The sequence below is a fragment of the Sciurus vulgaris genome, assembly GCF_902686455.1.
Source record: "Sciurus vulgaris genome assembly, chromosome: 4".
NCBI classification, from domain to species: domain Eukaryota; kingdom Metazoa; phylum Chordata; class Mammalia; order Rodentia; family Sciuridae; genus Sciurus; species Sciurus vulgaris.
Window position 1 is genome coordinate 100,336,204 of NC_136464.1, and position 27,505 is coordinate 100,363,708.

The following is a 27,505-nucleotide window of genomic DNA, read 5'->3' on the forward strand; positions in this document are numbered from 1 at the left end:
ATTTCCTTTATTCTTAAAGGCAACCAATTCAAACCAGTATGTTAAATTCCTTGAGGTGTACTGCAATTCTTTTTTCCAGGGAGTCAGGTGAGAGCTGGGTGCTAGAGATTAGAGAAATGGAAGGTAGTAAAAATAAACAAGACCTCAAAATTGAAGGTGATGAGAAAAATACACCGGGCTGGGGATGTAGTTCAACGGCACAGCACTTGCCTAGCCTGTGCAAGGACGTCCTGGGTTCAATCCCCAGCACCGCCAAAGGAAAAAAAAAAAAAAAAGAAAAGAAAAGAAAAAGTAAAATAAATCGTCAAAATATAGTGAAAAAAAAAATCATGCTATGTATAGTCCTACCCATTCGGTCTTCAAACATTTTATAGGTTGCAGGATTCAGACTTAAGAGAAATGAACTTTTTAAAATGAGCCAAGTACAACCTAAAACCTGAAGCTGGGGCTCACTCACCCTCCATGTCTGATCCGCCTTCAGCCAGAGGCCACCAAAAGACACACCTCCCTCCCCCCAACCGCGGCAGCCGGCTTTTCAGGTAACAAGCGTCTCGCGCTGTTTGGACAAAAACAACCAGGAAGGCACAGATTTCTTTGGTTTAAAAAAATATTCACAAAAGCAAACATAAGGGCTACATACACACACACACCCTAAACCTACGAAGGTCGACGAGTTCCGTTCGGAGGATACGCCTTTCTGAACATTCCGTCACAGAAGACAGAAGGATGGGCAGCTTCCGAGCGAACGCTGGAACCAGGAAGCCGCGGGCTCGCTGGGCCGCACCACGGCCTTGGGCATCCCGGCTCCCGGAGCGCCAGGCGCCGCGGCTCCAACAAAGCAGCGGGCGCGCGGCCTCGGGCCTGCAGCCGGTCCCGGCCGACGCCCCGCGCCCCCGCATGCCTGCCTTCCGCCCGTGCCCTCGGGTACTCACAAGCGCATAGCTCCACCACGTACGCGTAGTAGGACCAAACGATCACGAAGGCGATGAAGAGCACCGGCACCCAGCCCACCACGCGCTGGCAGCAGCGCCAGAGCGTCCAGGGCGCCATGTTCCGCGGGCGACGGTCAAGCCCCGTGCCCCGCTGTCTTAGGTGAGGCCAGATCTCCGACGGCGACGATGGGGGTCCTCGGTCCGGCTCCGAGCCAAGCTCTCCCGCCTCCCCGGCAAGGGTAATCAAAGATAAACTCCGAAGCTCCTCCGTGACTCCGCCCCTCTCAGCCCTCGGGCTGGTCCCGCCCCCACTCCACATCCCGCCGCCCCTCCCCCCGTGCTCTCCCCCACCCCCGCCCCCGCCCGCAGCCGGCCGCCGGGAGTCTCCGCGCTTCTGGGGCGGGGCTTCCGCGGCCGGAGGGACGGGGCGGGGCATCCGCTTGGGACCGCCCACGGGGCGTGGCGGGTTTGGGCCGACTGGGCAGTGGAGGGAATGAAGGAGGCCGGGTGGCTATAGAGTGGCTGCGGAGTGGGGGGCATGTCAAACCCTGGCAAAAACAGCCCCCTGATGAGTGAGGAACAGGAAATAGCTTTTGTAGATCCAGGTTCAAGAGGAGAGAGAGGCTGCTGGAAATTAATCCTTAGCTGATTTGTGGGCTTTGGCCATCTGTGTATTAAACTTACCCCCCCAAAGATCTGTAGGACCCCGATTAGTTGGGTGCTTTTTTCAAATATGACAAGGCCGTGCTCCACCACAGCATGCAGGTGAGGAATGTGTATCACTATCGGATTCCTCCGGTTATTCTGATGTGTATCTCTGGTAAAGAACCCCTGTGCTGTGCTGGGCTGGGGGTACAGCTCCACGGTAGAGTTCTTGGCTAGAGCTGAAATAAAATTAAATAAAATAAAAAGGACCTGTACTTTTGAAATAATTCGGTCCGTTATTCAAGTAGAACTTCTCTTTTGGAAGATGAAACTTGTAGGAGCCAGTGATTTAGGATGGAAGCCTGACAGAATCCATCAGTTTGATTTGAAACTCACACTCAAGGTCGAGTTGTGAAAAAAGGTGCAGGTAAGTGGCCCTTTCCTTGCTTCCTCCAAAAGACGACTGAAATTGCAAGAATTTGTTTACAACTGAAGATTGCTGAGCCATGACTGTAATCATAGTTGAACCTAGAAGCATCATTGTGAAGACATCATAATGCAAGGTCAAAGCATGAGAAGTTTAATTCCAGTCAGCCTTCTTCATACCTGCTACTACCATGTTTGAGTTAGAGATTTTAATTAGCTACTGCTTACCAAAGTTCCCAGGAAGAAGAGTTGCCCACTTTTGTAGTGTGATGTAGTAATAGTAAAAGCAAGTAATAATTATTTAACCTCTGCACAATGCTGCTTGAAATAGTAAAGTAGGGTCTCCCCAGTCTTATACCTTAAAAGTTCTGTTAGTGGCAAAGTTCAGGGCATTAAAGTGGATTACATTCTGCTTGTTTTCCAGAGAGACTGCTTAGAATGACTAAGCTTTAAGATGCTATTTAGATTGACATGGAAAAATATAAAGCCCTTTCTCCTCCTACCATCTCTGCATAACAGAATCATAATATTAAAGTTTAACATGAATACCCTGTCATCCAGAAGCTCTGGTCCACTGGAAATAATTTCTGTTTGTTATGTCATTTTGTTTATAACACTAACTAAAAAACTATAATATTAGTTTTCTAGGGCTACTGTACCCAAGTACCATAAAACTGAGGTCTTAAAATGCCAGAGATTTATTTTCTTGCAGTTCTTGGAGCTAGAAGTCCTAAAGAAAGGTGTTAGCAAGACTGTACTTCCTCTGAAACCTGTAGGGAGAATTTGTCCTTGCACCTTCCTAGATTTTGGTAGTGGCCATCAGTCCTGGGTATTCCTTGACTTGCAGCTGCCTCACTCCAGTATTACCTGGCATCCTCTTGCCTATGTCTATCTCCACAGCTCTGTTAATACTGGATAAAAGGCCTACCCTGGGCTGGGGAGATAGCTCAGTCGGTAGAGTGCTTGCCTTGCAAGCACAAGGCCCTGCGTTCGATCCCCAGCACTGCAAAAAAAAAAAAAAAAAAAAAAAAAAAAAAAAAGGCCTGCCCTATCCCAATAGGACCTCATCTTAGCTAGTTACATTGATAATGTTACTATTTCCAAGTAAGGTCACATTCTGAATTATTGGGGGTTTGAACTTTCACATACATTTTGGGGAAACACAACACATTTAGTTTTGATTCTAATCACCTTGCATCCTACCTAGTAAGGTTCTTAAAGGTAGAGTAGTACTTACATATCCTATTTCCCCTGTAGTGTCATGCAAATAAGACATATTTAGTAAGTAATTGTTGAATAGACATTTGCAGGTTTCTGTTATCCAGATGTTATTACTAACTTTTGGAATCATCAGCCAAATCACATTACTTTCTGATTCCAAAATTAATACCATGTGTCTAGAAAGGTTTTGACTCTTAAATGGAATCTATAAAATATTTCTGATCTATTTCCTTGTCATAAAGTCATTCAGTGAAGATATGTTTGGGGGGGTGGTAACATTTTCTTTTTTTTGGAGCGTTTCTATCTTTAGTGTCTACAGACATGAGCTATTCAGTGTTCTCTTGCTATAAGCAATGGAAGCTAACATCCTAAACCCCTTTCTTCCTTTTCCATGTTGGGCCAGTGATTTAACTCCATCTCTGCTACTGATTGTAACAACAGGCAATCAGTAGGCAGGGCCTTTATGTAAGCAGAATTACATTGTATGATAGTCACTCTGGCCATGGCGGGAAGAATGGATTGGAGGGAAGAAAGTCTAGAGGCACGGAGGCCAGTTGGGAGGCTGTTGTAGTCATATGGGTACAGGTTGTTGGTGGCCTGCAACAGGAACCTAAAAGACAAATGGAAGTTCTGTCCTCTGTTCCCAACCTCTGTCCTCTCCATCCCCCAACAAAGGAGAAAAAAATTTTTACTGATCAAGCTCTAGGATTATGGTTTTCAGTGAAGACTGGAGGACTATAGGCCCCTAACCCAGGAGTGCCAAGCTGCCAGCTAGCCTGCTGACTTATCTCTGATTTTGCCATTATAACCACCAGTCAGGGACCTCTAAATATCGTTTTAAGTTCTAGATCTGTACTAAAGAATAATAAAGGCAAGTAGAGGCAACTATCAAGCCTTATGGAGGGCTTATGGAAAATATACATACAGATATGAAAAGAATAGAGGAGAAAAAATTTACAAATTTTAAAAATTAAAACACATTTCCAAAACACATGAAGAAACCCGATACTAAGAAAGGATGCAAATGAAAATCAACAATCAGAACTTGAATTCATATAAGATAAAATTAATTGCAGGAAGCAGCCTAACAAAGACTTTTAAAAACCGTATTTGGCATGCATGCTCAAAGAGGTAAGTAAAGAAATAACTTCTATGTAAAAAACATAAAATTTGAAAATAATAGGCAAAAAAATAGAAAAGGGGAACCGGTGGATTTAAAAAATGACCATTGAGAAAACTTGAAAATAGCTGGGGTTATAGCTCAGCAGTAGGGCCTAACATGCATGGGCCCCTGAGTTCTAGGTGGCTTGCACCCCCACACACACACACAGAGTTCTCTGACTTTCCTCTTTTTTTTTTTTTTTTTTTTTAGAATTTTTAATTTGTTCTTTTTAGATATACATGACAGTGGAGTGTATTTTGACATATTGTACATACATGTAGTATAAGTTACTCTAATTATGATCCTAGTGTTATGGTCTGACCTTTCTCTTAAGTAGATCAAAAGACTCTCACTCAAGTCATGCTCTCAGAGGGCTGGGCCCAGTAATTCCAGTGACCCTGGAGGGTGAGGTAGGTGGATTGCAAGTTGGAGGCCAGTCTCAGCAACTTAGTGGGGCCCAAAGCAACTTAATGAGAACCTGTTGCAAGATGAAAAATAAAAAGGGCTAGGGATGAAGATCAGTGGTAAAGCACTCTTGGATTCACTCCCTAATGCAAACATAATTTTTAAAATTCTAAAAGAGATGCCCTCACTGGACCCAGAGGAAAGGAACATTCTTATCCCAGAAGTCACAGAAATGCCAAGAAGAATCGAAACACACAGGCCTTCTAAGTTTGCTCCAGTTTATTCCATTACATCATATCCTTTGCCTTCCAGTCACACTTCTTGCATGACTGTCCATAAAAATAAACAGGTTTCCCTGTTTCTTTGGGTCTTTGTTTCTGAATGCTGTCACATAATACAATAGTAAATACATTTGTTTGCCTTTCTCTTGTTAATCTGTCTTATTATAGGTACCTTAATGAGGAAATTTGCAGTGGGTGAGAAATCTTTTCTCCACTACACTACCTACAATAAAAATATTCTTTGAGAACTTCAGAAGGGCTGTGTCTTGCTTTAGGAACAAATGAGTTAGTGAAAGATGCCATCAACCTGAAAGGCAAGTTGAGATACACTGAAAATGAGAACAAAGAGTTTTTTGAGTCAATATGAGGATGATTACCCCAGGGAGGAGGATGGGGGTCAGGGGACAAATTCTAGCCACTTAGAATCAGTGCTGTCCCAAAAGGCTTGGGGCTGGGGATGGTCTAAGTTTTTAAAGATTAAAAAAAAGAGAGAGATTATAGCAAACTGGTTGTTAAAATTGCATTGATCAATGAGAGTAGTAGGTCATCTATTTATTTCTAAAATTTTTTTAAAATTTATTTTTATTGTAAACAAATGGAATACATCTTGTTGGTCATTTATATTATACATTTCCAGGTAAGCACCTTGATAGGGACTGGGGGCAGAGCTCAGTGGTACAGTACTTGCCTAGTGTGTAAGACCTTGGGTTCCATCCCTAGCACTGGGTGGAGGGTGGGGAGCAATAAGGAAAAGTCTGTCACTGGGGTTGTAATCTTTATGCTTTAAGGAATCTGCAGAAACCTGCAGTGCTAGGTCAGAGTGACCTAGGTGGTTGCAGTCTCATGCCTCATGATTTCCCAGACTATCTTTGTGTGTGTATGTGTGACATTTAAAATTCTTTCTCAGTATAAGTCCATATTCTTGGCAGGAGAGGGAGCAGGAGCAGATCTGGGGCAGAATAAGGGAAAAAGTGGGGGGAGCATGTTCAAAAAGCAGAGGCTTCAGATCTTACTTCCCTCCTTGTTTGACTTTTCTCATTCTGCCATCAACTCCACCTCTGTGAGCTTAATAGTCTCCTACCTGCCAACGCCAACCCACCACACTTGGACACTACCCCACTACCCCTGCCCCTGCCCGAAATCTGTTCCACATATTCATCCATCTTCATTTTCTCAACACCAAACATGTTCTGATTACCTGCACTGGGGAACACAGACAAAAATCTTCCCTCTTAGGCAAGTTGATTTTGTTAGTTCTTGTTTTCTTTCCTGTTTAATGCCATAGTTAGAGTGAACCTTTAGAAAATCCAGTCTGTTTTACATACTTGGATGATTTTAATGATGTTTAATACAATTGCAAAAGGCTCTGCAGCTCTGCTGTCCCCTACCTCCAGCTCTGCTGTCCCCTACCTCCAGCTCTGCTGTCCCCTACCTCCAGCTCTGCTGTCCCCTACCTCCAGCTCTGCTGTCCCCTACCTCCAGCCTCTGCTGCACAGCCTTCTTTCCAGAATTGCTCTGGGCCTGATCCCACGGCTTCCTTTCTTCTCCCTGAACTTCTCTGTACACTCTTGCTCATGGAATACTCTTCCATCTGTGCACTCTGTCTATAAAGTTTCTGCCCCTCTTTATCCCCTCCTCAGACCTGGCTCTGTCTAGAAGTACAGCTGGGCACAGCTGGCTCTAAGGGTCCAAATCCTGGTGTTAGACCAATCTCTCCTCTTCAGATCATGACTTTGCTGAATGTAAATCTAACATTCCCACTACCTACTGTTTATATGGCAGAAATACTGTGTACATTAGTGGTTCTAGCTTCTGATTTTTTTCTTTCTTCAGTCTTTTTATTTTGAAATAATTTTAGATTTATAGAAGTTAAAAAAATAGTAGAGAGTAACTGTAGTCTTCACCCAGCTTTCCCAAATGTCATCTTATGTAACCATGATGTACTTATCTAATCTAGAAATTAATGAGGGTACAACAGCATTAGCTAAACTACAGACTTTACTGGGATTTCACCAGTTTTCCCACCACTGTCCTTTTTCTGTCCCAGGATCTCACACTGTGTTTAGCCATCCGGTCTTTTAGTTTCCTCCAGTTTCTGGCTGTTGTTTCTCTCTTTCCTTATTTTGTATGGAAAAACAATTTGAAAAAGTACTGGTCAGAGGTACAGAAAGACAAATACTGCATGTTTTCACTTACATGTGAAATCTAAAATAATCAAACTCAGGGAAGCAGAGACTAGAATGGTGGTTTTCCTGGGGCAGGATGGGGAATGGCTGGCAGGGCCAGGGGGATAGGGTACAAATTTTCAATTAGACAAGAGAAATACATTTTATTGATCTATTGTACAGCATAGTGATTATAGTAATAATAGTGTATTGTATGTTTCAAATTGATAAGACAGTAAATTGCAAAAATTCTCACCCCCAAAACAATAAGTATTTGAGGTGATGGCTATGTTCACTAGCTTGACTATCATTCTTTTATATGTATGTTATATACATAATTATATTTTGTCATTGGCAATAAAAAAGATTTTTTAAAAACCCTCAAAAGTCAAAGTTCCTTTAGTAAAAATACTTTTTTTCATTATTAACAAGAATGAACTATAATAGAGTATAAGAACAATTGCTGGGGGAATAAAAAAGATAATCCTAATTTAAAAAGTACTGGTTGGGTATTTTGTAGACTGCCCCTCAGTTTGGATTTGTCTGATGTTTTCTCATAACTAACATTGGGGTTATAAATTTGGGGGAAGAAAATCAGATGTGCCTTTTTCATGACACTGACAGGGTGTACATCATGTGGACATGACTTTTTATGGGTAATGTTAACCTTGATCACTGGGTCATGGTCCTGTGTCTACATAAAGTTAAAAATTTTTTCCTTTCTCTACATTATTCATTAGGAAAAAAATCATTAAGCCAAGCTACACTCAAAGGCAGAGGAATTAAATTTCACCTCCTGGAGGGAGAAAACCATTCAACTATTACAGTGATTAATCAGCATTTAGGGAAGAGGCACTTTGAGACTATGCAAAAATCCTGTTTCTCTGTAAAATTTCATCCACCACTTTTAGTATCCACCAGTGGACCTTGACTGCATCACTTTTACTTTTCCCTCATTCCCTCCCTCCCTCCCTCCCTCCCTCCCTCCCTCTCTTCCTTCCTTCCTTCCTTCCTTCCTTTTTTGCTACAGGGTTATCTAATGATCTGCTTACTAACCAAAGAAAGACCGCCAAAAAGAGATTTAGTTGGCATGGTGGAGCCATGAGATACCCAACTCTGAATACTACTGGAATTTCTGGTTTGGTTAGATTTATTGTTTCTGCACTTCTGGAAGTCTGTTCCACAGAAAGCTTCCTGGCCACTCATTCATTGATCAGTCTAGGCATGTGTTATTGATTGCATTTAGACTATGGGAAGAGTCTGGCTTGCAGCTGCCAGTGGAAACATTGATTGGTGTCTCAAGTTATGTGGAAGGCAAGGAGTTCAATGACCAGAGAATAGCAGGTTTTATAGAAACAGAACTGCTCTCTCTCTATTGCTGTGAGGTCTCTGTAAGATCACTTTGGCTTCAGAACTGACCAGCTCCTGGTAAACAAAGGCAGAGGGTGCATTCATCCTAGACACTGAGAGGAACAGATGATACATTCTTGAGTATGCTGTTGGGTGTGGGGATTAAATTTGGAACACAATGTGTTGTAGTCAAATATCCTGTCTATAGTAAATCCCCGTGTGATATATTTAAGTACTTCTCTTATGTATGATTATTCAATTAAAGATGGTAACTTTCTTTATATTATAAACTTCTTGAGGGAGGGATTAGTTATGTCTTCTTTACCATTGTGAACCTACCACATTGCCAGGCACATAAAAGGCACTACTAGTAATTGAATAAATAAATGACAAGAAACTTAGAATTGGGCTGGAGTTGTAGCTCAGTGGTGGAGCACTGCCTAGCACATGTGAGGCATTGGGTTCAATCCTCAGCATCACATAAAAGTAAAGCAAAGACATTGTGTCCATATACAACTAAAAAAAATAATTTTGAAAAAAAAAAGAAAAAAAGAAACTCGGAATTCGAGATGTCCGTGTTTTTCCTACAGTTTTCTCAACTTTCCCATAATTTTAGTCATGGATGCAGTCTTTTATTGGTGCTCATATTCCGTAGTATTATTACATTACAAGGTAAAAAGATGTTTATGGACTAAACTTTGAATTGAACTATGCTGTGGAACACAGTTTTTATTTTGTGGTGCTGGGAATTGAACCCAGGTCCTTGAGCATGCTAACAGGTGCTCTACCACTGAACCACATCCCCAGCCCTAGTACAGAATTAAGGATACATTAACTTTGAGGTTTGAGGATTCCAGGAGAACTACTTTAATTCTTTCCAAGGGCAGCACCCCTAGTGACCTAACCAATTCCCATTAGGGTTCACTTCTTAAAAGTCCTACCACTGTGGGCTGGGGAGATAGCTCAGCTGGTAGAGTGCTTGCCTCGCAAGCGCAAGGCCCTGAGTTCTACCACCTCCTGATATTGCCATATTGGGGACCAAACTTCCAAAACATGAACCTTTGGGAGACAAACCACATCAAAACCATTAAAGGTCTAAACAACTTTAAGGACATAGTGGGAAAAAATACAGACTGTGGAGTCAAGGATATTCGGATTCATATCCCATCTTCATCACTTATTAGTTATGTAACATTATAGAATTCATCTAACCTCCCTGAGATTGTCTCCTTCTATATAATGGAGATAATTGTGTCCTTTTCATAGCATATGTTGTGAGGATTAAATTTTATGTGTAATGTATGTATATATAAGGGCAAATATAGCATATGTTAGAAATATGAATATATACATTTATACATGTATGTGTACTTTATTTTATATATATATATATGAATATATATATATATATCTATCTATCCCATGTATTTGTATTTCTATTTCCTGGCATATGGTCATTGTATCAGAGTCCACATTAAGTATTTTAACAGAGACAACAATAAAAGGAATTGGTTAAGTATGTATTAGGGAACTTAAAAATCAAAGAGGGCAGTGTAATGACATGGAGAATGTCCCTGCTGGAAGCACTACCACTGCCAGGGCCTAGGCATAAAGGAAGGAAATTGGGGTATTAGAATCCAGAAGCTTGAAGGAATATCCCTGCTCTGCTCAGGGAATAGAGGCTGGTGCTGGTTCCCCGGGGGCAGGGTTGGGCAGGATGCACAATGAAGCTGGTTCTGGCAGTGCCCCCCTCCCACCCCCACCACCCACCCCCCACCCCCAAACAAAAAAAAAAAAGCAAAGTCAGTGACTGGTACCAAGGGCTGCAGGGCTGCAGGGATGAAAGCTGAGACTGGACACAAATCACAGTGACAGACAGTGAGCAAGCCTATCTCCCTTCTCCAGGCTTTTAACCCCCCTCTACTGCCCTCTGTGGGCAGAGCCTAGCATGCTGCCAGGAGGCAAAGGGAACAGGGTATTGTTGGGTCCCTGTTCCTGCATCATGAAACCCACTGTGCATGGAAGGGAAGGGTTGGAGCAGAAAGACAATAGCTTAGTGACCAGCAATATTATGTAACTTATTTTATTCATTCACCATTTAATCAGCTGCCTAGACAATTATACAATAGTACAATTATAGCACAATGTATCCATTTTCATGGTGCCAGACATTCATATTGTTTCCAGATTTTATTATTTGAAATGATGCTGCAATGAATATTCTTTTAATTCTCTTTGGTTCATAAGAATTTGTAGCTGGGGAAAGCTTATATAATATTTGCAAAACACAAAGGAACTATTAATGTATTTTTAGGATATACTATTAATAGTTTTTATTTTCTCGGAGTTATTTTTAGGAGTTATAAATATTTTTCTCCCAATATCTATTTCTCCTAAATATTATGTAAATCTAGATGGTATAAACAGAATACTTGCTCACGTTTCATTTTTTATTTTTTTGGGGGGTGGGGTATTAGGGATTGAACTCAGGGGCACTCAACCACTGAGCCACATCCCAGCTCTATTTTGTATTTTATTTAGAGACAGGGTCTCTCTGAGTTGCTCAGCCCCTAGCACTTTGCTGAGGCTGGCTTTGAACTCACAATCCTCTTGCCTCAGCACTCAGTGCCCACTGACAAGTTCTTAATCTGTATCTATATACTGGTTGTAAAATCCTACTTTATGATTTTGAAGCTATAAGGTATGTAGTTCCTATGTTTGAACTAATGAGTTGAAGACTAGCTACCTAGTAGAATTCATCAGACCAAGCAGGTTTCAGTAGAAAGTTCCTACTGACGATGCTAAAGACATAACCCCACCTAGAGATCCCAAATTAAGTTCTTCCTCACCGAATGTAACAAAACAGCACAGCTAATGATGCTAATGATAAATGTGGTAAAGCCTTGCACTCATTTTTCTAAGAACTGGTAAATATTTGACTAAGGTATGTCAGTCCAAAGTCTTTCACAATATTTCCTTTTGTGTTGTCTTTGAAATATTCTGTAATTTTCTGTATGTGTTTCTTATCATATATGCTTGTTTTTCTGTTAAACATTCTCAGTACCCAAGCAAGATAAGAGGTTTTTGGAAATGCAAGGGTGCCATCTTGTGGACCTATTGTATTTAATTATTTTAAGTCAACTAACATGACAAGAGATTTGCAAGATCTTTTTGTGGTTTCTCCTTGCATTTCATCCTTTTGTCTCACTGATTCTATGACATCCCAGTGGTATTATTGTCAATTTGCACCCCAGATTTTGAGAATATGCACTCCAGATTTCTATTAAATGTACTCCATATTTTGAGTATAAGCAATTTCTATTAAATAAAACTTAGTACCTCACCTGTCTTATGCTGCCCTTTTTTAAAGATCTGAGTGCATAAAATTGACTTTGTAGTTTGCCTTGTACTTCCTCAGGGGAAAATCAGCGAAAGGTATTCACAAATCCACTTAACTGTTAGAATGTAGAGTTAAATATCCGCTGCTTAAGAAGCAGAATAGGAAAATGTGGGGTTAAACAAATCACAGGTGATGCCAACTCTTTAGTGGTCAGGAAGTCTTCTGTTGAGCATGGAGCTTCTCACCTTAACTGACTGGAATTCAACCCAGCTGCTCAACACATGCATTTGTTGATGGTGAATATTTTTTTTGGCATGAACTGCTCAAGGCAGGGCACTACTTTTTCTCCTTTCCTCATCTCTCTGGTTATCCTTCACATCAGCAGAGTCAAGGGGCAGCAAGAATGTGGTGTGCTCCATATGCTCAGAAAAGGAAAACCCAGATTCAAAGGGTTGGCAGCTGAGAGTCTTGCTGGCTCCTCCCTGCTTATCTCAATCCCTATTCTCACTGCCTAGACCATAATAAATGTCTAAAACATGCTCTAGGAGGAGAAAAAAATCAAAATATGTAAACTGAATTAAAATATTTTGAATAGCTTTCGAGTATACTGATGAAGGAAGGGTTAAGTATGTACAGTTTTTGGAGCAACTTGTGGTATCCTTTTCTTTCGACCAGCCAAATTTACAACAAATTGTATTTGCTATAAATCTTATTTTGCATGTTTTCAACTTACTATTTTATTTTGAATATCTACCCATGTTGCTCCAGTTCAATTTTATCTCTATTCATTTTTTCTTTTTTCTTTTTCCTTCTTTTAGTGGGGATGGGTGGGTACCAGGGATTGAACTTAGGGGCACTTGACCACTAAGCCATATCCCCAACCCTATTTTGTATTTTATTTAGAGACAGGGTGTCACTGAGTTGCTTAGCACCTCATTTTTGCTGAGGCTGGCTTTGAACTCGAGATCCTCCTGTGTTAGCTTCCTGGGCTGCTGGGATTATATAGGCCTGCACCACCATGCCCGGTTCTCTATTCATTTTTTGTGTGGTGCTGGGGAGAGAACCCAGGACCTCTCACATGCTCAGCACATTTTCTGTCACTAAGCCACATCCCCCAGCCCTGAGGTAGCCAACTTCCTGAAAGATTTCCTGAAATTTATTTGTGATTTTCACCCTGAGCTTTTGGTGATGAGTATAACTTTACCTCAATGTCTCCAGAGACCCCCAAAATAGTCTTAACCTACAGAATTTCACTTTGGAGAGTAAGAACCTAGCATGGCTGCTTAGTACCTTTGCCTTCTTCAAGGAGTAGTTACTCCTTCTGTTGGATAGTGCTCCTTCCCTGCCAGACTCCATGTGGGGTCAGGAAGCTGCATCCATGTTCTTATGAACCCGTCTACATGGTCTAGCCAATTGGTGAATAAAAAAAAATTCCCCACTCTCATGGAATTTATAAACCAAGAATTGACAAAAAAATAAAAATATACACTTGTAGGTGATTAAATGTTCTATGGAGAAAACCAAAATAGAGCAAGAAATAGAGAGTAACAGGATTGATTGGTCTATGATATTCCCTTTGATAAGGATAACTTTGAGCACACACCTGAATGATATAGAGGAGTAAGTCCTACTGAAGACTCAGAATCAGAACAGTATAGGCCAAGTGACTAGCAAGGGCAAAGGTCTTGAGGCAGGAGAGAGATTGAAGGGTTCCAGGAAAACCAAGATGACCATGGTGGCTACACATGTCTATAAGTTGGCTCCCCACATCCATGGCTTCCATATTCATGGATTCACTCAATAGTGGATCAAAAATATTTTAAAAACTGCATCTTGCTTTGAACATGTACAGACTTTTCCCCTTGTAATCATTTCCTAAACAATATAGTGTAACAACTATTTACATAGTATTTACACTGCATTAGATATTATGCATCATTCAGATATGATTTCAGGTATACAGGAGGATATGTGTAGGTTCTATGCAAGCAATACACCATTTTATATAGGGGCTTTAAGCATCTGCAGGTTTTGGTATCCATGGGAGTCCTGGAACAAATCTTCTGTGGATACCAATGAATGGATATATTTTTAATTGACATAAATTGTATTTGATATAAATTTGTTTTACATGTTTTAAACTCATTATTTTTCAGATATCTACCCATATTGCTCCAGTTCAATACCTAGTATTCCATAGCATGTGCTCATCAAATTTTATTTTCTATTTCCTTAGTGATGAACACTTGAATTCCTCAAATTCCCTCTACTGCAATCAATACTGGGATGAACTTCCTTGAACCTCTTGAGATTTGTACTTATTTCTCTGGGGGCATCTGTCCAAGAGTGAGACTTTTGAATCACAGAGTGAACACATACTTAATTTCTTTACAGATTGTCAGGTTGTTTTCTAACTAGCAGTACACAAGGGATACTATTTCTCCAAGTCTATACTAATATTTGGTATTACTGGATTTTTATTTTTTGCCAACCTGATAAGCATGCACTAGTATTTTGTTGTTTTAATGCACACTTCTTTGATTACTAATAAGCGCAAATATTTTTCTTAGTCACTCAGATAGATCTCTTGCCTATTATCTCACCTTTCCATGGTGAATGATTTAAATTCATATTATTTGCTTCTTTTTCTTTCTTTTCCTTTTTTCTTTTATCTTCTCTTTCTGTTCTTCCCCTCCTTTGCCCTCCCCTCCCCTCCTGTGTCCTCTTCGTCCCTCCCTTCTTTTGTTTTTTGGAGATGGGGGTGAGGGGTGTCTCACAGCGTTGCCCAGGCTGGCCTCAAACCCCTGGGATCAAGTGATCCTTCCATCTCAGCCTCCCAAAGTAGCTGAGATTATAGGCATGAACCACACTGTGCCTGGCCTATGTGCTTATTTTCTATGAGTTCCTTATTTATTGTTATATATTTTATATGGCACTATGCCTAGAAGGTGTTTTAGAAATGTATAGGGATTTATTTTGAGGGTTCTTCTAGAATAGTGGTACCTGATATATATATATATATATATATATATATATATATATATATATATATTTGATTGCATGTTATTTCAATACAAATTTCTTTACAAATTATGTATGTTTGTGCTGTATCTTAAAAAAAATTGTGGAGGAAGGTTATTTTACCTATGGAGTTTATTTCAGGATGGTAAAAAGGGCTGCTATAGTTTGGATCTTAAATGTGCCCTAAAGATTCATGTGCTTAGTCCTCATACAAAGGCTTAATCCTCATCTTGTTGCTATCAGGAGGTGGAGGAAACTTTAAGAGGAGTGGGAGACCTTTTAGGTCATTGGGGTGGCTTTCAAAGGGCATTGTGGGACCCTGGACTTTTCTTCTTCCTTTCTTTCTTTTTCTGGTGAAGAAGTGAGCACTTTTTCTCCCTGATGCCTTCCCCATCACTACCATCTGAACTTTCCCAAAAGGCCTAAAAACAATGAGTTTGCCTGCTCATGGACTGAAACCTGTAAAACTGTGAGCCAAAATAACGCTTTTCTTTTTATAAATTGATCATCTCAGTTATTTGTTATAGTAATAGAAAGTTGAGTAATACAAGAACAATAGAAAGTTTTTGTTAAAAATGGTTGTGGGGAAGATATTGGGTGTCATTAGGTTGAGAACCATCAATTCAGATATTAAGCCTCTTATTGATGTTTGATAATTCTAAATACTTTGTATTTTAATTTATCAATTACTGAAATTATCTATTTTAAACAATTTTGTTGAGATTGTTTTTCACATACAAAACAGTTCATTCATTTCAAGTGTACAGTTCAGTAGGTTTGGTACATTACATGCTAATATAAAAAAATTATATCCAATGACATAAAATTTGCCCATTCTAACCATTTTTAAATGTTATTACTCAGTGGAATTGTATTCATAATGTCAGGCATCTATCACTAATACCTGTTTCATCTATCAATCCAAACCAAAATTATCTAACCATTAAGCAATAACTCTCCACTCTGCAGAATTGGTAGCATCTATTTTAGCTCTATGAGTTTACATATTCTAGGTATCAACATAAATGGAATTATATATTAGGCCCTTTGTCTGACTTATTTCACTTAAGGTTCATCTATCTTGTAATGTGTAACAGAACCTCATTCATTCTTATGGCCTATCAATATACTATTGTGTGTATACAGCACATTTTCTTTTTCTGTTCATCTACTGATGGACGCATGGGTGTTTCCACCTTTTGTCATAACTGCATAATGATGCAATGAACATTGGCATCAAGTATTTGAATTCCTAGAAGTGGAATTGTAATTCTGTTTAGTATGTAATTGTAATTCTATGTTTAGTTTTTCAGGAATTGCCAATTGTTTTCCCTGAGTAGCTGTTCCATTTTATATTCTTTCCAGCCATGTATGAAATTTCCTACTTCTCTGTCTTCACCAACATTTTATAATTTTTTTTTTTTTTTGGTGTGTGTGGGGGGTAATAGCCATTCTGATGGGTGTTAAATTGTACCTCATTGTGGTTTTGATTTGCATTCCCCTATTGGTAATCTTTTCATGTGCTTAGTTGCCGATTATATGTCTTTGGAGAAGTTATCTATTCAAGTCCTTTGCCTGTTTTTAATCAGAGGGTTGTGTTGCTGTTGGTTACTGAGGTGTAGGAATAATTTGTATATTCTGGATAGTAATCCCTTTTGGATGTATGATTTATGAATATTTTCTCCTCATACTTGTCTTCTGTCTTGGCTAGTGTCCCTTGATACACAAAAGTTCTTAATTTGGGAGATCAATTTATGTATTTTTTGTCTTGGTGCCTGTGCTTTTGGTGTCATGGCAGAGAAGTCATTGCCGAATCCATTGTCATGAAGCTTTCCATCTATATTTTTCTTGGAAGAGTTTTATAGTTTTAGCACTAACATTTGTGTTTTAATACATTTTAATTTTTGCATATGGTAAAAAGTAAGGGTCCAACTCTACTCTATTGCATGTGCATATCCAGTTTTCCCAGCCCTATTTGTTAAAAAAACAATCCTTTCCCCATTTGATGCTCCTGGCAGCCTTGTTGAAAATCATTTGACCATTACATGAGGGTTTATTTACGGGGCTCTTTTGTATTCCTTTGGCCTATATATCTGTCTTTATGCTTAATATCACAATTTTGATTACTGCAGCTTTGAGGGAAATAGTGACATTGAAAAGTGTTAAGTCCTCTAATTTTAGAAGTTAGAGCAAATTGGTGTTTTTTAAAAAATATTTTTAGTTGTAGATGAACACAGTACCTTTATTTTTTTAAGTGGTATGAGGATCGAACTCCGTGCCTCACGTGTATTAGGCAAACACTCTATCACTGAGCCACAAACCCAGCTCCAAATTGATGTTTCTTAATTGCAATTTTTTTTTTGTAATAATTGGATAAAAGCTTTTGCCACTTGTCAATCTCAAACATCATGCTATAAAGGAAGAGCTTTCCCAGTTTTGCAAATTAACGTATTTCATGGCTTTATCCTTTAATGACTGTAAAGGATATTTCTCTTGTCCCATTGATTTTCATTGTAGGCTCATGTTCTTATAATCTATTATCAACATTAATTATTTTGAGGATCAAACTGTACCAGATTTGGCTGGGGAGTTCTTTCAAGTTGGCTTTGTTCTTTTGACTCCCTATTATTTCATGAGCTCTCCTTAGTTTGTTGTTTTTTTTTTGGGTACTAAGGATCGAACCCAGTGCCTCACGTTAGGAAAGCACTCTACTGCTGAGCCACAACCCTGCCTCCGGCCCAGTGCCTTTACTTTTTGAGATAGGGTCTAGCTAAGTTGCTTAGGGCCTTGCTAAATTGCTGAGGTTGAGCACTCCTTGTTTAAAGCACAAAGATGTTACAGACTCTTCTTGGACTTTCACAGCCATGGCCCTGGAATGAGCAGTTTCCGAGAGGTAAAACTTGTTTTAAATACTTTCAATTTTCTTACTTGAGAAGCACATTTTTAGTAAATTTTATTGACCATTTATTTTTAAAATAAGTAACCATTTTATACAATTTAATATTTGCTTTAATTTGCCCATTAATTTCTAGTATTTTTAAAATTTCCCACAACCCAATATGTCTCATGAGACCCTGATCTTGTGATCACAATTCTACCACACCTTTTTTTTTTCCCCTCCCAGTGCTGGAGATCAAACCCAGGGCCTCCAGCATGCCAGGCAAGTGCTCTACCACGGAGCTACACCCTGACCCTACACTAGTTTTTAAGAACATAAACTAGTGAAAGTGACAAGGGATTAAAGTATTTACATTTTTTTAAAAAATGTAGTTTTAAAAAATCCATGTAAAATAAAAAGCACCCAATTTTTTTTGTTTTGGTCTGAATAAATATTTTATTATGCTACCAGATAAGATACAGACATTTATATGTTATTTTTAAGACACCTGATATATAGCTAAGCTAAATAAAACAAGAAATTGAGATATGATACAAATGAGAAGAGTCTGAAGTTTTAAATTCATTTACTCTGTTAGAACATCACAACTTCTGGAATTAACACTGGCCTTGTGAATGAAGCAAGTACTTTTTTCCATAAGCACTTGTTCACTCTTCCAGAAAGCATATCATGCTCTTGTTTCTAAGGAATCAGTGAAGACCTAAGCTTTCCATCTTCCCAAAGCACCAAAAGTTACTTGGAATTAGGTCTTTGGACAGAATCCAATATCTGATTTTGTAAAACAATGTTTTTCTTTCTAGTAAGTTCCCAAGAAATTACTGTATTAGAAAGCAATACACAGCTTCTTTATATACAAAGGAAATCAATGAAAAGAGGAAAAGCAGCAAGAACTTTGAAAAAAAAAAAATGTCAAATTCTGACATTCAGGGATATATAATTGCCATATTATTATTATTATTTAATTTTAAAAAAGGCCTTTTCCAGCTTGTTTCCAGACTTCTTTTACTCCTTTAATGCTTTCTTTTTTCACACATTTCCAGTATTCTTGTATACTCTGTTGTTGCGGCACCTGTTAACCAAAAGTAAAATATATAGTCATTCTCTTCAAGGATAATTATTATTTCATGTGACTTTGTTATTGCTTATTTCCTTCCCACACTCCTCCCAAGAAAAACTGATGGTGAATTATGTTGTAAAATTTGCTAATGAAAATCAAATTTACTAATTTTCCATAAACTATGTTTGTTGCAGGAAACTGGGCTTGCTTTTCTAAGTTGTAAATGAATAGCCTTATCTGCAAGAACTTGGACACTACATATTCTATTATCCACTTTCCTTTCTTCCAGCCTAACTACCTCCTCTACCATGTAGATTCTCTTTGGAACCTAGTTTTTTAAACCCTTTGTAGATATCTTTCATGAGTGCTTCCAACAGATTCTAATCTAAACAAATTCCAAGTTTATTTGTCTTATAGTTATAGACCAATATGTGAAGTTGAGTGAATAATTATAATAGCTAATATTTATTTTATGTGTCTCAGTTGCTGTGCTAAGTATTTTATACTGAACTCTAAGAATTCTTTCTGGTAGATTTTATCAGTATTCTCATTATATGGATGAGGAATATGAGTGGACGCTCAGAAAATTAAGTGGTATTGCAAAATTCAGCAGTTAATAAATGGTAAAGTTAGATTTGAATCTAAATGTGTATAGCTATAGAGCCCGAAGTCAAATCCTAGGCTATGATTTCTTATCAGTGGTATCTATTAGATTCAGATTTTCTTAAAAGCAAAGAAAAATGTTGAATTTCATTTTAAGTAAAAGATATTTCAGTGTTTCAACTATAGCTTATAATAGCTTTATAATGGTTAAAATTCCATTAAGACTTCATCAGTTTGCCCATTGATGATAACATTATCAATGTGAGTAACATGTAACATGTAGTTTTTTAAAACTCAAAATGTGTTACCCATAAACCTCGATGCATCCTGTTTTTTAACACTCCAAGAAACTCTCCATGGCTAAGGCATTCATCACCATCCAAATCAAAGATCTTGAAGACTGTGTCCAAAATATTGTTTGAGAGCTCTTGTCCTGTTGCTACTTTTACAGCTCTCTTAAACTCCGCTTTCAACAAACAAACAAACAAACAAAAAGGAACCCATCAAATAGGTGAAATAGTGTAAGTGGCATTAATCTAAATTTTTATTACATGAGAAGTAGAAACAAATCTAAGGTTTTATTATTTCGGAAGTAAAATACAAAAATACCCACCATAAGTGTATTCAAATAATAAATTTGGTTGAGAAATAATATGAGAGTAACTGTAATCTATGTAAGATATTTTCATTGAATGAGATGTTATTTTCATTGAGAACCTAAAAGTAAAAAAGTAACTGTTGAATAAATCTTTTGATATTGTAAATCTAGAATAACTATATTGAAATAAAAGGCAAGTTATTTTACTGAAAATTGGTTCCTTGGTTGGCATCATTTAGTTGAAGAACAGAGTGAAATAGCTTATGGATGATAAAAATTAAATGATTCATGTATCTTACCTAGTCTGACAGGTCGATGAGCTAAGCTAAACATCTGCATGGCAATAGCAAAGTCTTCCAAGTGGGTTGTAAAATGGCAAAATGACTTGAACTCATCCAAACTAATGCTCTAATAAAAATAAAGAGGTTTTATTACAATTTTATAAATACATTAAGCAATCTTATGAATATAACTGTGAGTCTTCTTTTCTATCATAAAGCTTATAAACTTAGATCTAAGCAAGTCTAGTAAAAAAGTTCAAGACACATAATAATACTGGAATTAAAGGTTTTAGAACTTAGGAACAACAACACGAGAATAACTAGTAGGGCCACTCTGTGACTGTATAGACTGGACACTGTGTGAATGGGGTCTCTTGGAGTCATAGAATGTAAACCTTGGGATGGCCCTGGGTTATGGACTGAATTGTGTTCACTCCTGATTCATATTTTGAAGCCTTAATCCCCAATGTAACTTTATTTGGCGACAAGGCCTGTAAGGAGATGATGAAGGTAAAATGAGGTCACAGGGATTGAGCCCTAAACCAGTAAGACTGGTGTCATAAGAGGAAGAAATATCAGAGCCATTTACTCTTATGAACCCTGGGTCTCCTCTGTGTGCACGAAGAAATGGCCTCATGAGGACACAGAGAGAAGGCACTGTGTGCAAGCTGAGAAGACCTTACCAGAAAATGGCCCTGCTGGCACTTAAGAGTTTTGACTTCCTCCTGAATAGTAAGGAAATAAACTTCTACTGTTTAAGCTGCCTAGGTGTTATTTTCCTATGGTAGCGCAAGGAAACTAATGCACTCTGTTCAGCAGTCACTTCTGCTTACTTTACTAGTTGGCATAGCACCGAATAAGAGAATTGGGGTTTGGAGATGGACTTAGGTTGAAATTCTAGTTCTGCCATTTACTCTGATGATCTTAGCCTGTCTTTGGTAAGTAAACCTTAAGGAGTTAAATAATTTGACCAAGGTCTACTAAGTGGAACAATTTGGATGTGGACCTCAGTCCATCTGACTTCAAAAATCTATGTACTTCAAATAAAAACAAAGGTCTGGGGATATGGCTCAGTGGTAGAGTGCTTGCCTATCCCATGCACGGCCATGGATTCCATTCTCAACACTGTGAAATAGACAAACAAAAACCCCCAAGAAGTCTCTCAAAACAAAAAGAAAAATATTAAAAGACTAATTTTTCTGTTAAAAAGTATAAAAATTCATAACATAATGTTTTCACCATTTAAAAAAATGGGAACTTCAGGATGATGTTCTTTGCACATGTGTGGTCTTATTCAAGTTTCTAAAGAAGTAATATGAACATGTGTATCATCCTTAAAGAAAAGGGGAATGGTAAAACACCATGTCCCTGAATGACCCCTTTCTGTTCTCAAAAACAGCCAGGTTAAAGGAACAACCAGAGGAGGCCTGGGCCAGAATGTCCAGATACACAAAATCTTGAAGGACACTGGCTTTTTCTTATGCACACTGAGAACTGCGGCAAGTTAGTGTTATCTGCAGAAAGCGACTTGCCTGCATGTACATCAGGGCAGTTGCTCCTTGGGATGCTGGTCACAGAAGCAAACTAAGCAAGCTAATGCTGATTATATCACTGCTTCTGAACCCTAAAATATAAACCCCTCTCTGAATGAGAAGTGGTGTAGAACTGAGGGCACTATGGAAAGGGTATGTATCACTCATCCAGCTGGCTTCTACTGGACAAGAAATGATGAGGGAGAGGAGGAACTATCTGGCAAAGCAATGAGGGACAAAGGTGCTCTATGTTCAGTCAACTGCTATTGAACTCTTCTTGGAGCAGTCACTAAACTCTTATAAGCTTTTCCCAGTATAAAACTTATGTTTTGCATGCTGTCTCTGGGCACTTTCTTTGGCCTTTTTGCAACCTACCCTACTGTCCTGGCTCAATCTGATTGTGAACATGGTAAAAATTCAAACAGTACAAAGGATAAATAATGAAAAATTTTGTTACTCTTCTGATCTTCAGTTTCTTTCCCCAGAGATAAGAACTGGTACCTTGTACATCCAACCAGAAATATTCTACTTGTATACAAGTTCATGTGTACATACACACACACAAAATCGTTTTACAGTGAAAACATTCTCTTCACCCATTTCTAGACTTTGCTTTATTTTATTAACAGCATATTAATCAGCAAAGTTAATCAAATAGCTGTTTCTCTTTATCATTTCTTCAGAGTAGGTACTGGACACAACCCTTTTGATGTTTCTTTTTTGATAAGTGAAAAATGATGTGTTATCAGTTTTTAAATTTGTATGTCTTTGTGAATGAGTTAAATACTTTTCACATGCTTATTTAATTTGTGATTTCCCTTTCTGTGTCCTCTTTATCTCCCTTCTCCAGATTTTGAATGGGTTGTTAGGTGACTTTTTGCTGCAGAAGATAAAATTTCATGAGTCTCATGTTTCTGTACCATCTTTCAAACAGAAAGATGTCTTTTTGTTTCAGAACTATCTTTCCAAGGATGACTGCAAAATGAACAGTTTTGAATATAGACAGTGCCTTCTTTAGGAGCAGAGGACACATTTGCTTATTGCCCAGTATAATAAATATATTGCCTCCACTGCAGCAAAGGTCAGGAAGGTTTGTTTACTGCCCATTATAAAAGATTTGGATTCACCAGATGAGGTTCCTTAGCAGTGATATGAGTGGGCAGCATTCACCTGCATCTCTCAGGATCATCCTCATGGGACTTGGGAGGCAAGGGGGAACTGACATGAGTATGCTCCATTCTGTTGCTCAGTTATGGATAAGGTGTTTGGTCTCTGACCCTGTAGCCTTGCATCTTGTGCAAGCATCCATGAAATTGTGTAGACCAACTCACAAATAGATAAAATCTCAGACACTTTACAGGTTTTAACACATTGATTTTCAAGATCTCATTATATATTACATATACATCCCAGACCCTTCAAAGTTCTTGATATTTATGGATTTTTAAAGATCCCATTATAAATTAAGAAAACCAATGATGCCTTATAGTTAAGGAAACTGGTGATATGATGATACATGTGATGCCAATATGCTTTCCCTCTATTTTGTTGAGTTTTTCTTTTCATTTTGATTATAATTTTGCAGGAGGAAGAGTGAGGGTACCAAAATATTAAGCTTTAGGTAAATATTTTGCCAACTTTCCTTCAAAGCTTCTGGGTGTTGCCTAAAAAAATACACATCCATATCTTCTCACTCCAAGATGATGTACTGTTTCTAAACTTTTCTACACTTATTCAGTTTCATTCTTTTTAAAATTTAATTTTTGATTAATTTGTAATTGATTTTAGACAATGAATAAATTTGAGATTTATGTTCATTTTCTCCTTCATATTGTCAGGGAATTTCTAATGCTATTTGTTAACAATTCTTCTTTTACCCAACTAATGTGAAGTACTATTTTACATACTCTAAATTCCCCTGTATACTTTGGTCTATTTTTGGACTATGTTCTGTTCAACAGATCTGTCAAATTCATCATCAGAAACTGTGTTACCCAGGTTTGATAACCACTTGAATAATAGATGTTCTCTTCATATAAACTTATGGCTTGTCTAGTTCCTTATTGAGAATCCAGGGTAGTTTTATTGAGACACATTAGAGTTTACCCATATCTTGTTCTTTTCTGATTCCTGTACACATGAAAGGCTACAATTTTTGGCCTGTGTGCACTTAGGTGGGGTTGGGATTAGTCTGTTCAAAGGCCAAGGGTCATGTGATGTTTCCGGCTAAAACATTTAGTTGCTGACTTTCTCCTTTCTTTTCCTGCCACAGCCTCTGAGGATGGTGCTTATTTCAGATAACGGAGCTCTAAGATGGCAAAGCCTGAAGAGTCTGCTGGGCATGAAGGCACATGCCTGTAATCCCATTGACTTGGGAGGCTGAGGCAGGAGGACAGAAGTTTGAGGCCAGCCTCACCTACTTAGCATAACCCTGTCTCAAAAATAAAAAGGACTGGGAATGTACTCAGTGGTAAAGTACCCCTTCGTTCAATCTTCAGTACCAAAAAAAGTCTGGAGAGTCTGGATCCCTGAACTACATGGACAGGGCCTCCTACCAGTCCAAAATGGAAATGCAGTATGGTTGAGAAAGAAATCTTTGTTGTGTTAGCCATGGGGGCTTCAGGGTTAAATTGTAACTGCAGTAAATCTAGGATGTTCTGAGTAATAAAATCATTACATTTATAGAACTGAAAGGACAGTGGCTGTTATACTAAGACTTCCTAGCCAATAATATGTCTCTATAATTAGAAAAGGTTTTTTTGACAACTGTCAATGTTAGAAAGTTTTCTTCATTTTTTTGTTAAATGTTATTTCTAACAGTTATGTATTTCTATTTCAGTTATAATGGGATCTTCCATTATGTTTAATCTTTTTCTTTACATTAGAAATAGTTTTTTAAAAAGTTATATAAAATACATGTGCTGCAAAATATTTTTGGGAACAATACAAAAAATATAAAGAAAGGAAAATCACTTGGAATCTTACTACTGCATAGTAATCACTATTAATACTTTGGTGGTCATCATTGCATGCCTCACACATACATTTTCTAACTTGAAATTTGTGTCTAGGACAGGTACCTCTAATATATTAGCACTGCAACAGGCACTTATTTGAATTATTATTTCTAATGTTTTTTTGACTGGATTCTTTTGGTACACAATCACATCATGTGGGGAAGACAACTGTTACCTTCCAATTTTTATACTCTTTAAGAATATAATCATACTTATTCGCACTGGCTAAGGTCTCCAGCATGATATTTAATAATAGTGGTAAGAGTGGTTCTGGTCTTATTCCTAACTTTAGTGGTAATGTAAACTCATGCTTACTATGCTAATTCTTAGTAGTTCATTCATAGGAAAATAGTATGTGGAAAATATTCCTCAACTTGATTTCATAGTTCCATAAGAAAACAATTTTGGTTAATTAAGTTACTTTAATATAAAAAAATGCTAACTTATTTCATCTTTATCACATGCAAAAGAAAAGGGCATACGAACCTCTCCTGCTGACAACTTCTCTCTCACATTTTTCCAATAAATGTCTTTATTTTCAGTGTTAGTGAAAAAAAGTAGCCACTCTGCAAAGTCTTCTTTTCTCATGAAACTCAAACCTTTAGAAAACTGAAGGAATTCCATTTCTTGAATCTCTGTTTGTAAATTTTCCGTAAATCTAAATATTAAAATACAAAAATCAATCAAAGCAACTAGTAGCATTCAACCATAATATTGTAAATGGGACTTCAAGGCACCTTCATTATTACCTACCGAGTGACTGTCATGTCACAATTTAAATGAAAATAAATGGAGTGAAAAAAGAAGTATATTCTAATTCAGTGGGAGAAAATTCATCACTGTTAAACAATTATTTGCTTTAAGATTCCCCCTGGGGGCTGCGGTTGTGGCTCAGTTGGTAGAACGCTTGCCTTGCATGAGTGAGACACTGGGTTTGATTCTCATCACCACATAAAAATTAATAAATAAAATAAAGGTACTGACACAGTGAGCAGAATGAAGTGTTAGTGCTGTGAAAAGCGTTGTGGGGAAGAGGATGCAGAGAAGTTGATAAGGTTCAATGACTGCTTCAATCTGAGACTTCCCATACTCAGTTTAGTTGTGCAAATTATATCTGGCAACCTATACATATTTTTTTTATTTAAAAATTTTCTTTCTTTATTCTTTTTTTTTTAATGTGGTGCTGAGGATCAAATCCAGTGCCTCATATATGCTAGGCAAGCACTCTACCACTGAACTACAGCCCTAGCCCTGGCAACCTATACTTTGATAAATATTTTAAAATTACGTAAAATATTTTGATATATTCAAAGAACATAAAATTCCACGGAAAACAAAATTTTCCTATATAGAAACATTATCAATAATCAGACAAGTTTAAGGGGCACTGCTTTTAGAATGTTAATTATAATCAAGTTTCTAAAATTTTTCAGATACCAAAGTTGATATATAATCAATGGCTTTGAATGGAAGCTTAGATCTTCCTAAAAATACTGATAATTTTTTGGACAATAACGTATGTCTATATGATCAACATTCCTATCTTATAAAAACAACATGGCACATTGATCAAACTTTCATCAACAGCTTCTTGGGAAAAGTACAAGTTGAAGGGATATCTGATTAAACTTTATTTTCTTAGTACCCAGAAATTCTGCACTTGATTTATCCCAAATCATGTGAAAAGTATTATGATCTCCATGGGTTTTAATATGTTACAGATCTTTTTATTCAATCTTCTACAAACTAAAATATCTGTACTGTCATGTCACAATTTAAATGAAAATAAATGGAGTGAAAAAAGAAGTATATTCTAATTCAGTGGGAGAAAATTCATCACTGTTAAACAATTATTTGCTTTAAGATTCCCCCTGGGGGCTGCGGTTGTGGCTCAGTTGGTAGAACGCTTGCCTTGCATGAGTGAGACACTGGGTTTGATTCTCATCACCACATAAAAATTAATAAATAAAATAAAGGTACTGTCTCCATTTATAAGTAAAAAAGATTCCCCCTAAACCTGAAAACCTTCAGTTTTATCTTGGGCTTTTTCCTGTGTGGTAGGAGAGACTCCATTATCTACGTTTTCTGGATGTACTGGACATACAGATTTTTCAATGCTATGTTTCTTTATAGGTCAAAACAGAATATTATCTAAAACTGGAAGCATTTAAAGTTTGGACTGATAGATCAATAAGATATTTTACTCTGATATTCTTTGCCTTTCTTTTTACTGAGTTTTATTGTACTATATAATGTGATGAAATTCAATTGAGTCTCATAAGTTTGTAAAATTAGGAAGTAAATTAGGAAGTAGAAAATCTGGTATAAAAACAAACTAAGTTGTTCCTTTTATCTTTTTTTTTTCCTTCAGTGATGAGAATATGGTGGTCATAAAATTTGGAAGGAAGAAGTCAAGAAAAGAAGCAAAGAGACCTGTCAGAGGCTGCTGCATTGCTAGAGGAAAGGTGATAGTGATTGGACTGTAGTAGCAGTGGGCATAGAGAGAAATGGAAGAATCCAAGAGATTACTGATGAGAAAGGAATTAACAGCATTTATGACTGGATAGAGA

The 27,505-nt window shown here is 37.8% G+C and overlaps 2 protein-coding genes across 4 annotated transcripts in view; both read right to left on the reverse strand.

Annotated features, from left to right (window-relative positions):
* The window catches only part of ZDHHC20 (zDHHC palmitoyltransferase 20), a 70,295-nt gene extending 68,886 nt beyond the window's left edge, over window positions 1-1,409 (reverse strand). Inside the window, exon 1 of one of the 3 annotated variants that reach the window (XM_079138860.1) lies at window positions 933-1,391. In XM_079138860.1, the coding sequence (XP_078994986.1) occupies window positions 933-1,368 (436 nt within the window). In that variant the 5' untranslated portion in view covers window positions 1,369-1,391. Of the gene's footprint in view, window positions 1-932 lie in introns of all 3 variants that reach the window. The other 2 variants (XM_079138861.1, XM_079138862.1) reach the window with 2 other exon arrangements.
* A 16,467-nt stretch (window positions 1,410-17,876) lies between these two features.
* The window catches only part of MICU2 (mitochondrial calcium uptake 2), a 124,613-nt gene continuing 114,984 nt past the window's right edge, over window positions 17,877-27,505 (reverse strand). Inside the window, 4 exon segments of the mRNA XM_079138890.1 lie at window positions 17,877-18,916; window positions 19,816-19,973; window positions 20,405-20,513; window positions 25,422-25,593. Coding sequence (XP_078995016.1) covers window positions 18,812-18,916; window positions 19,816-19,973; window positions 20,405-20,513; window positions 25,422-25,593 — 544 coding nt within the window. The 3' untranslated portion in view covers window positions 17,877-18,811.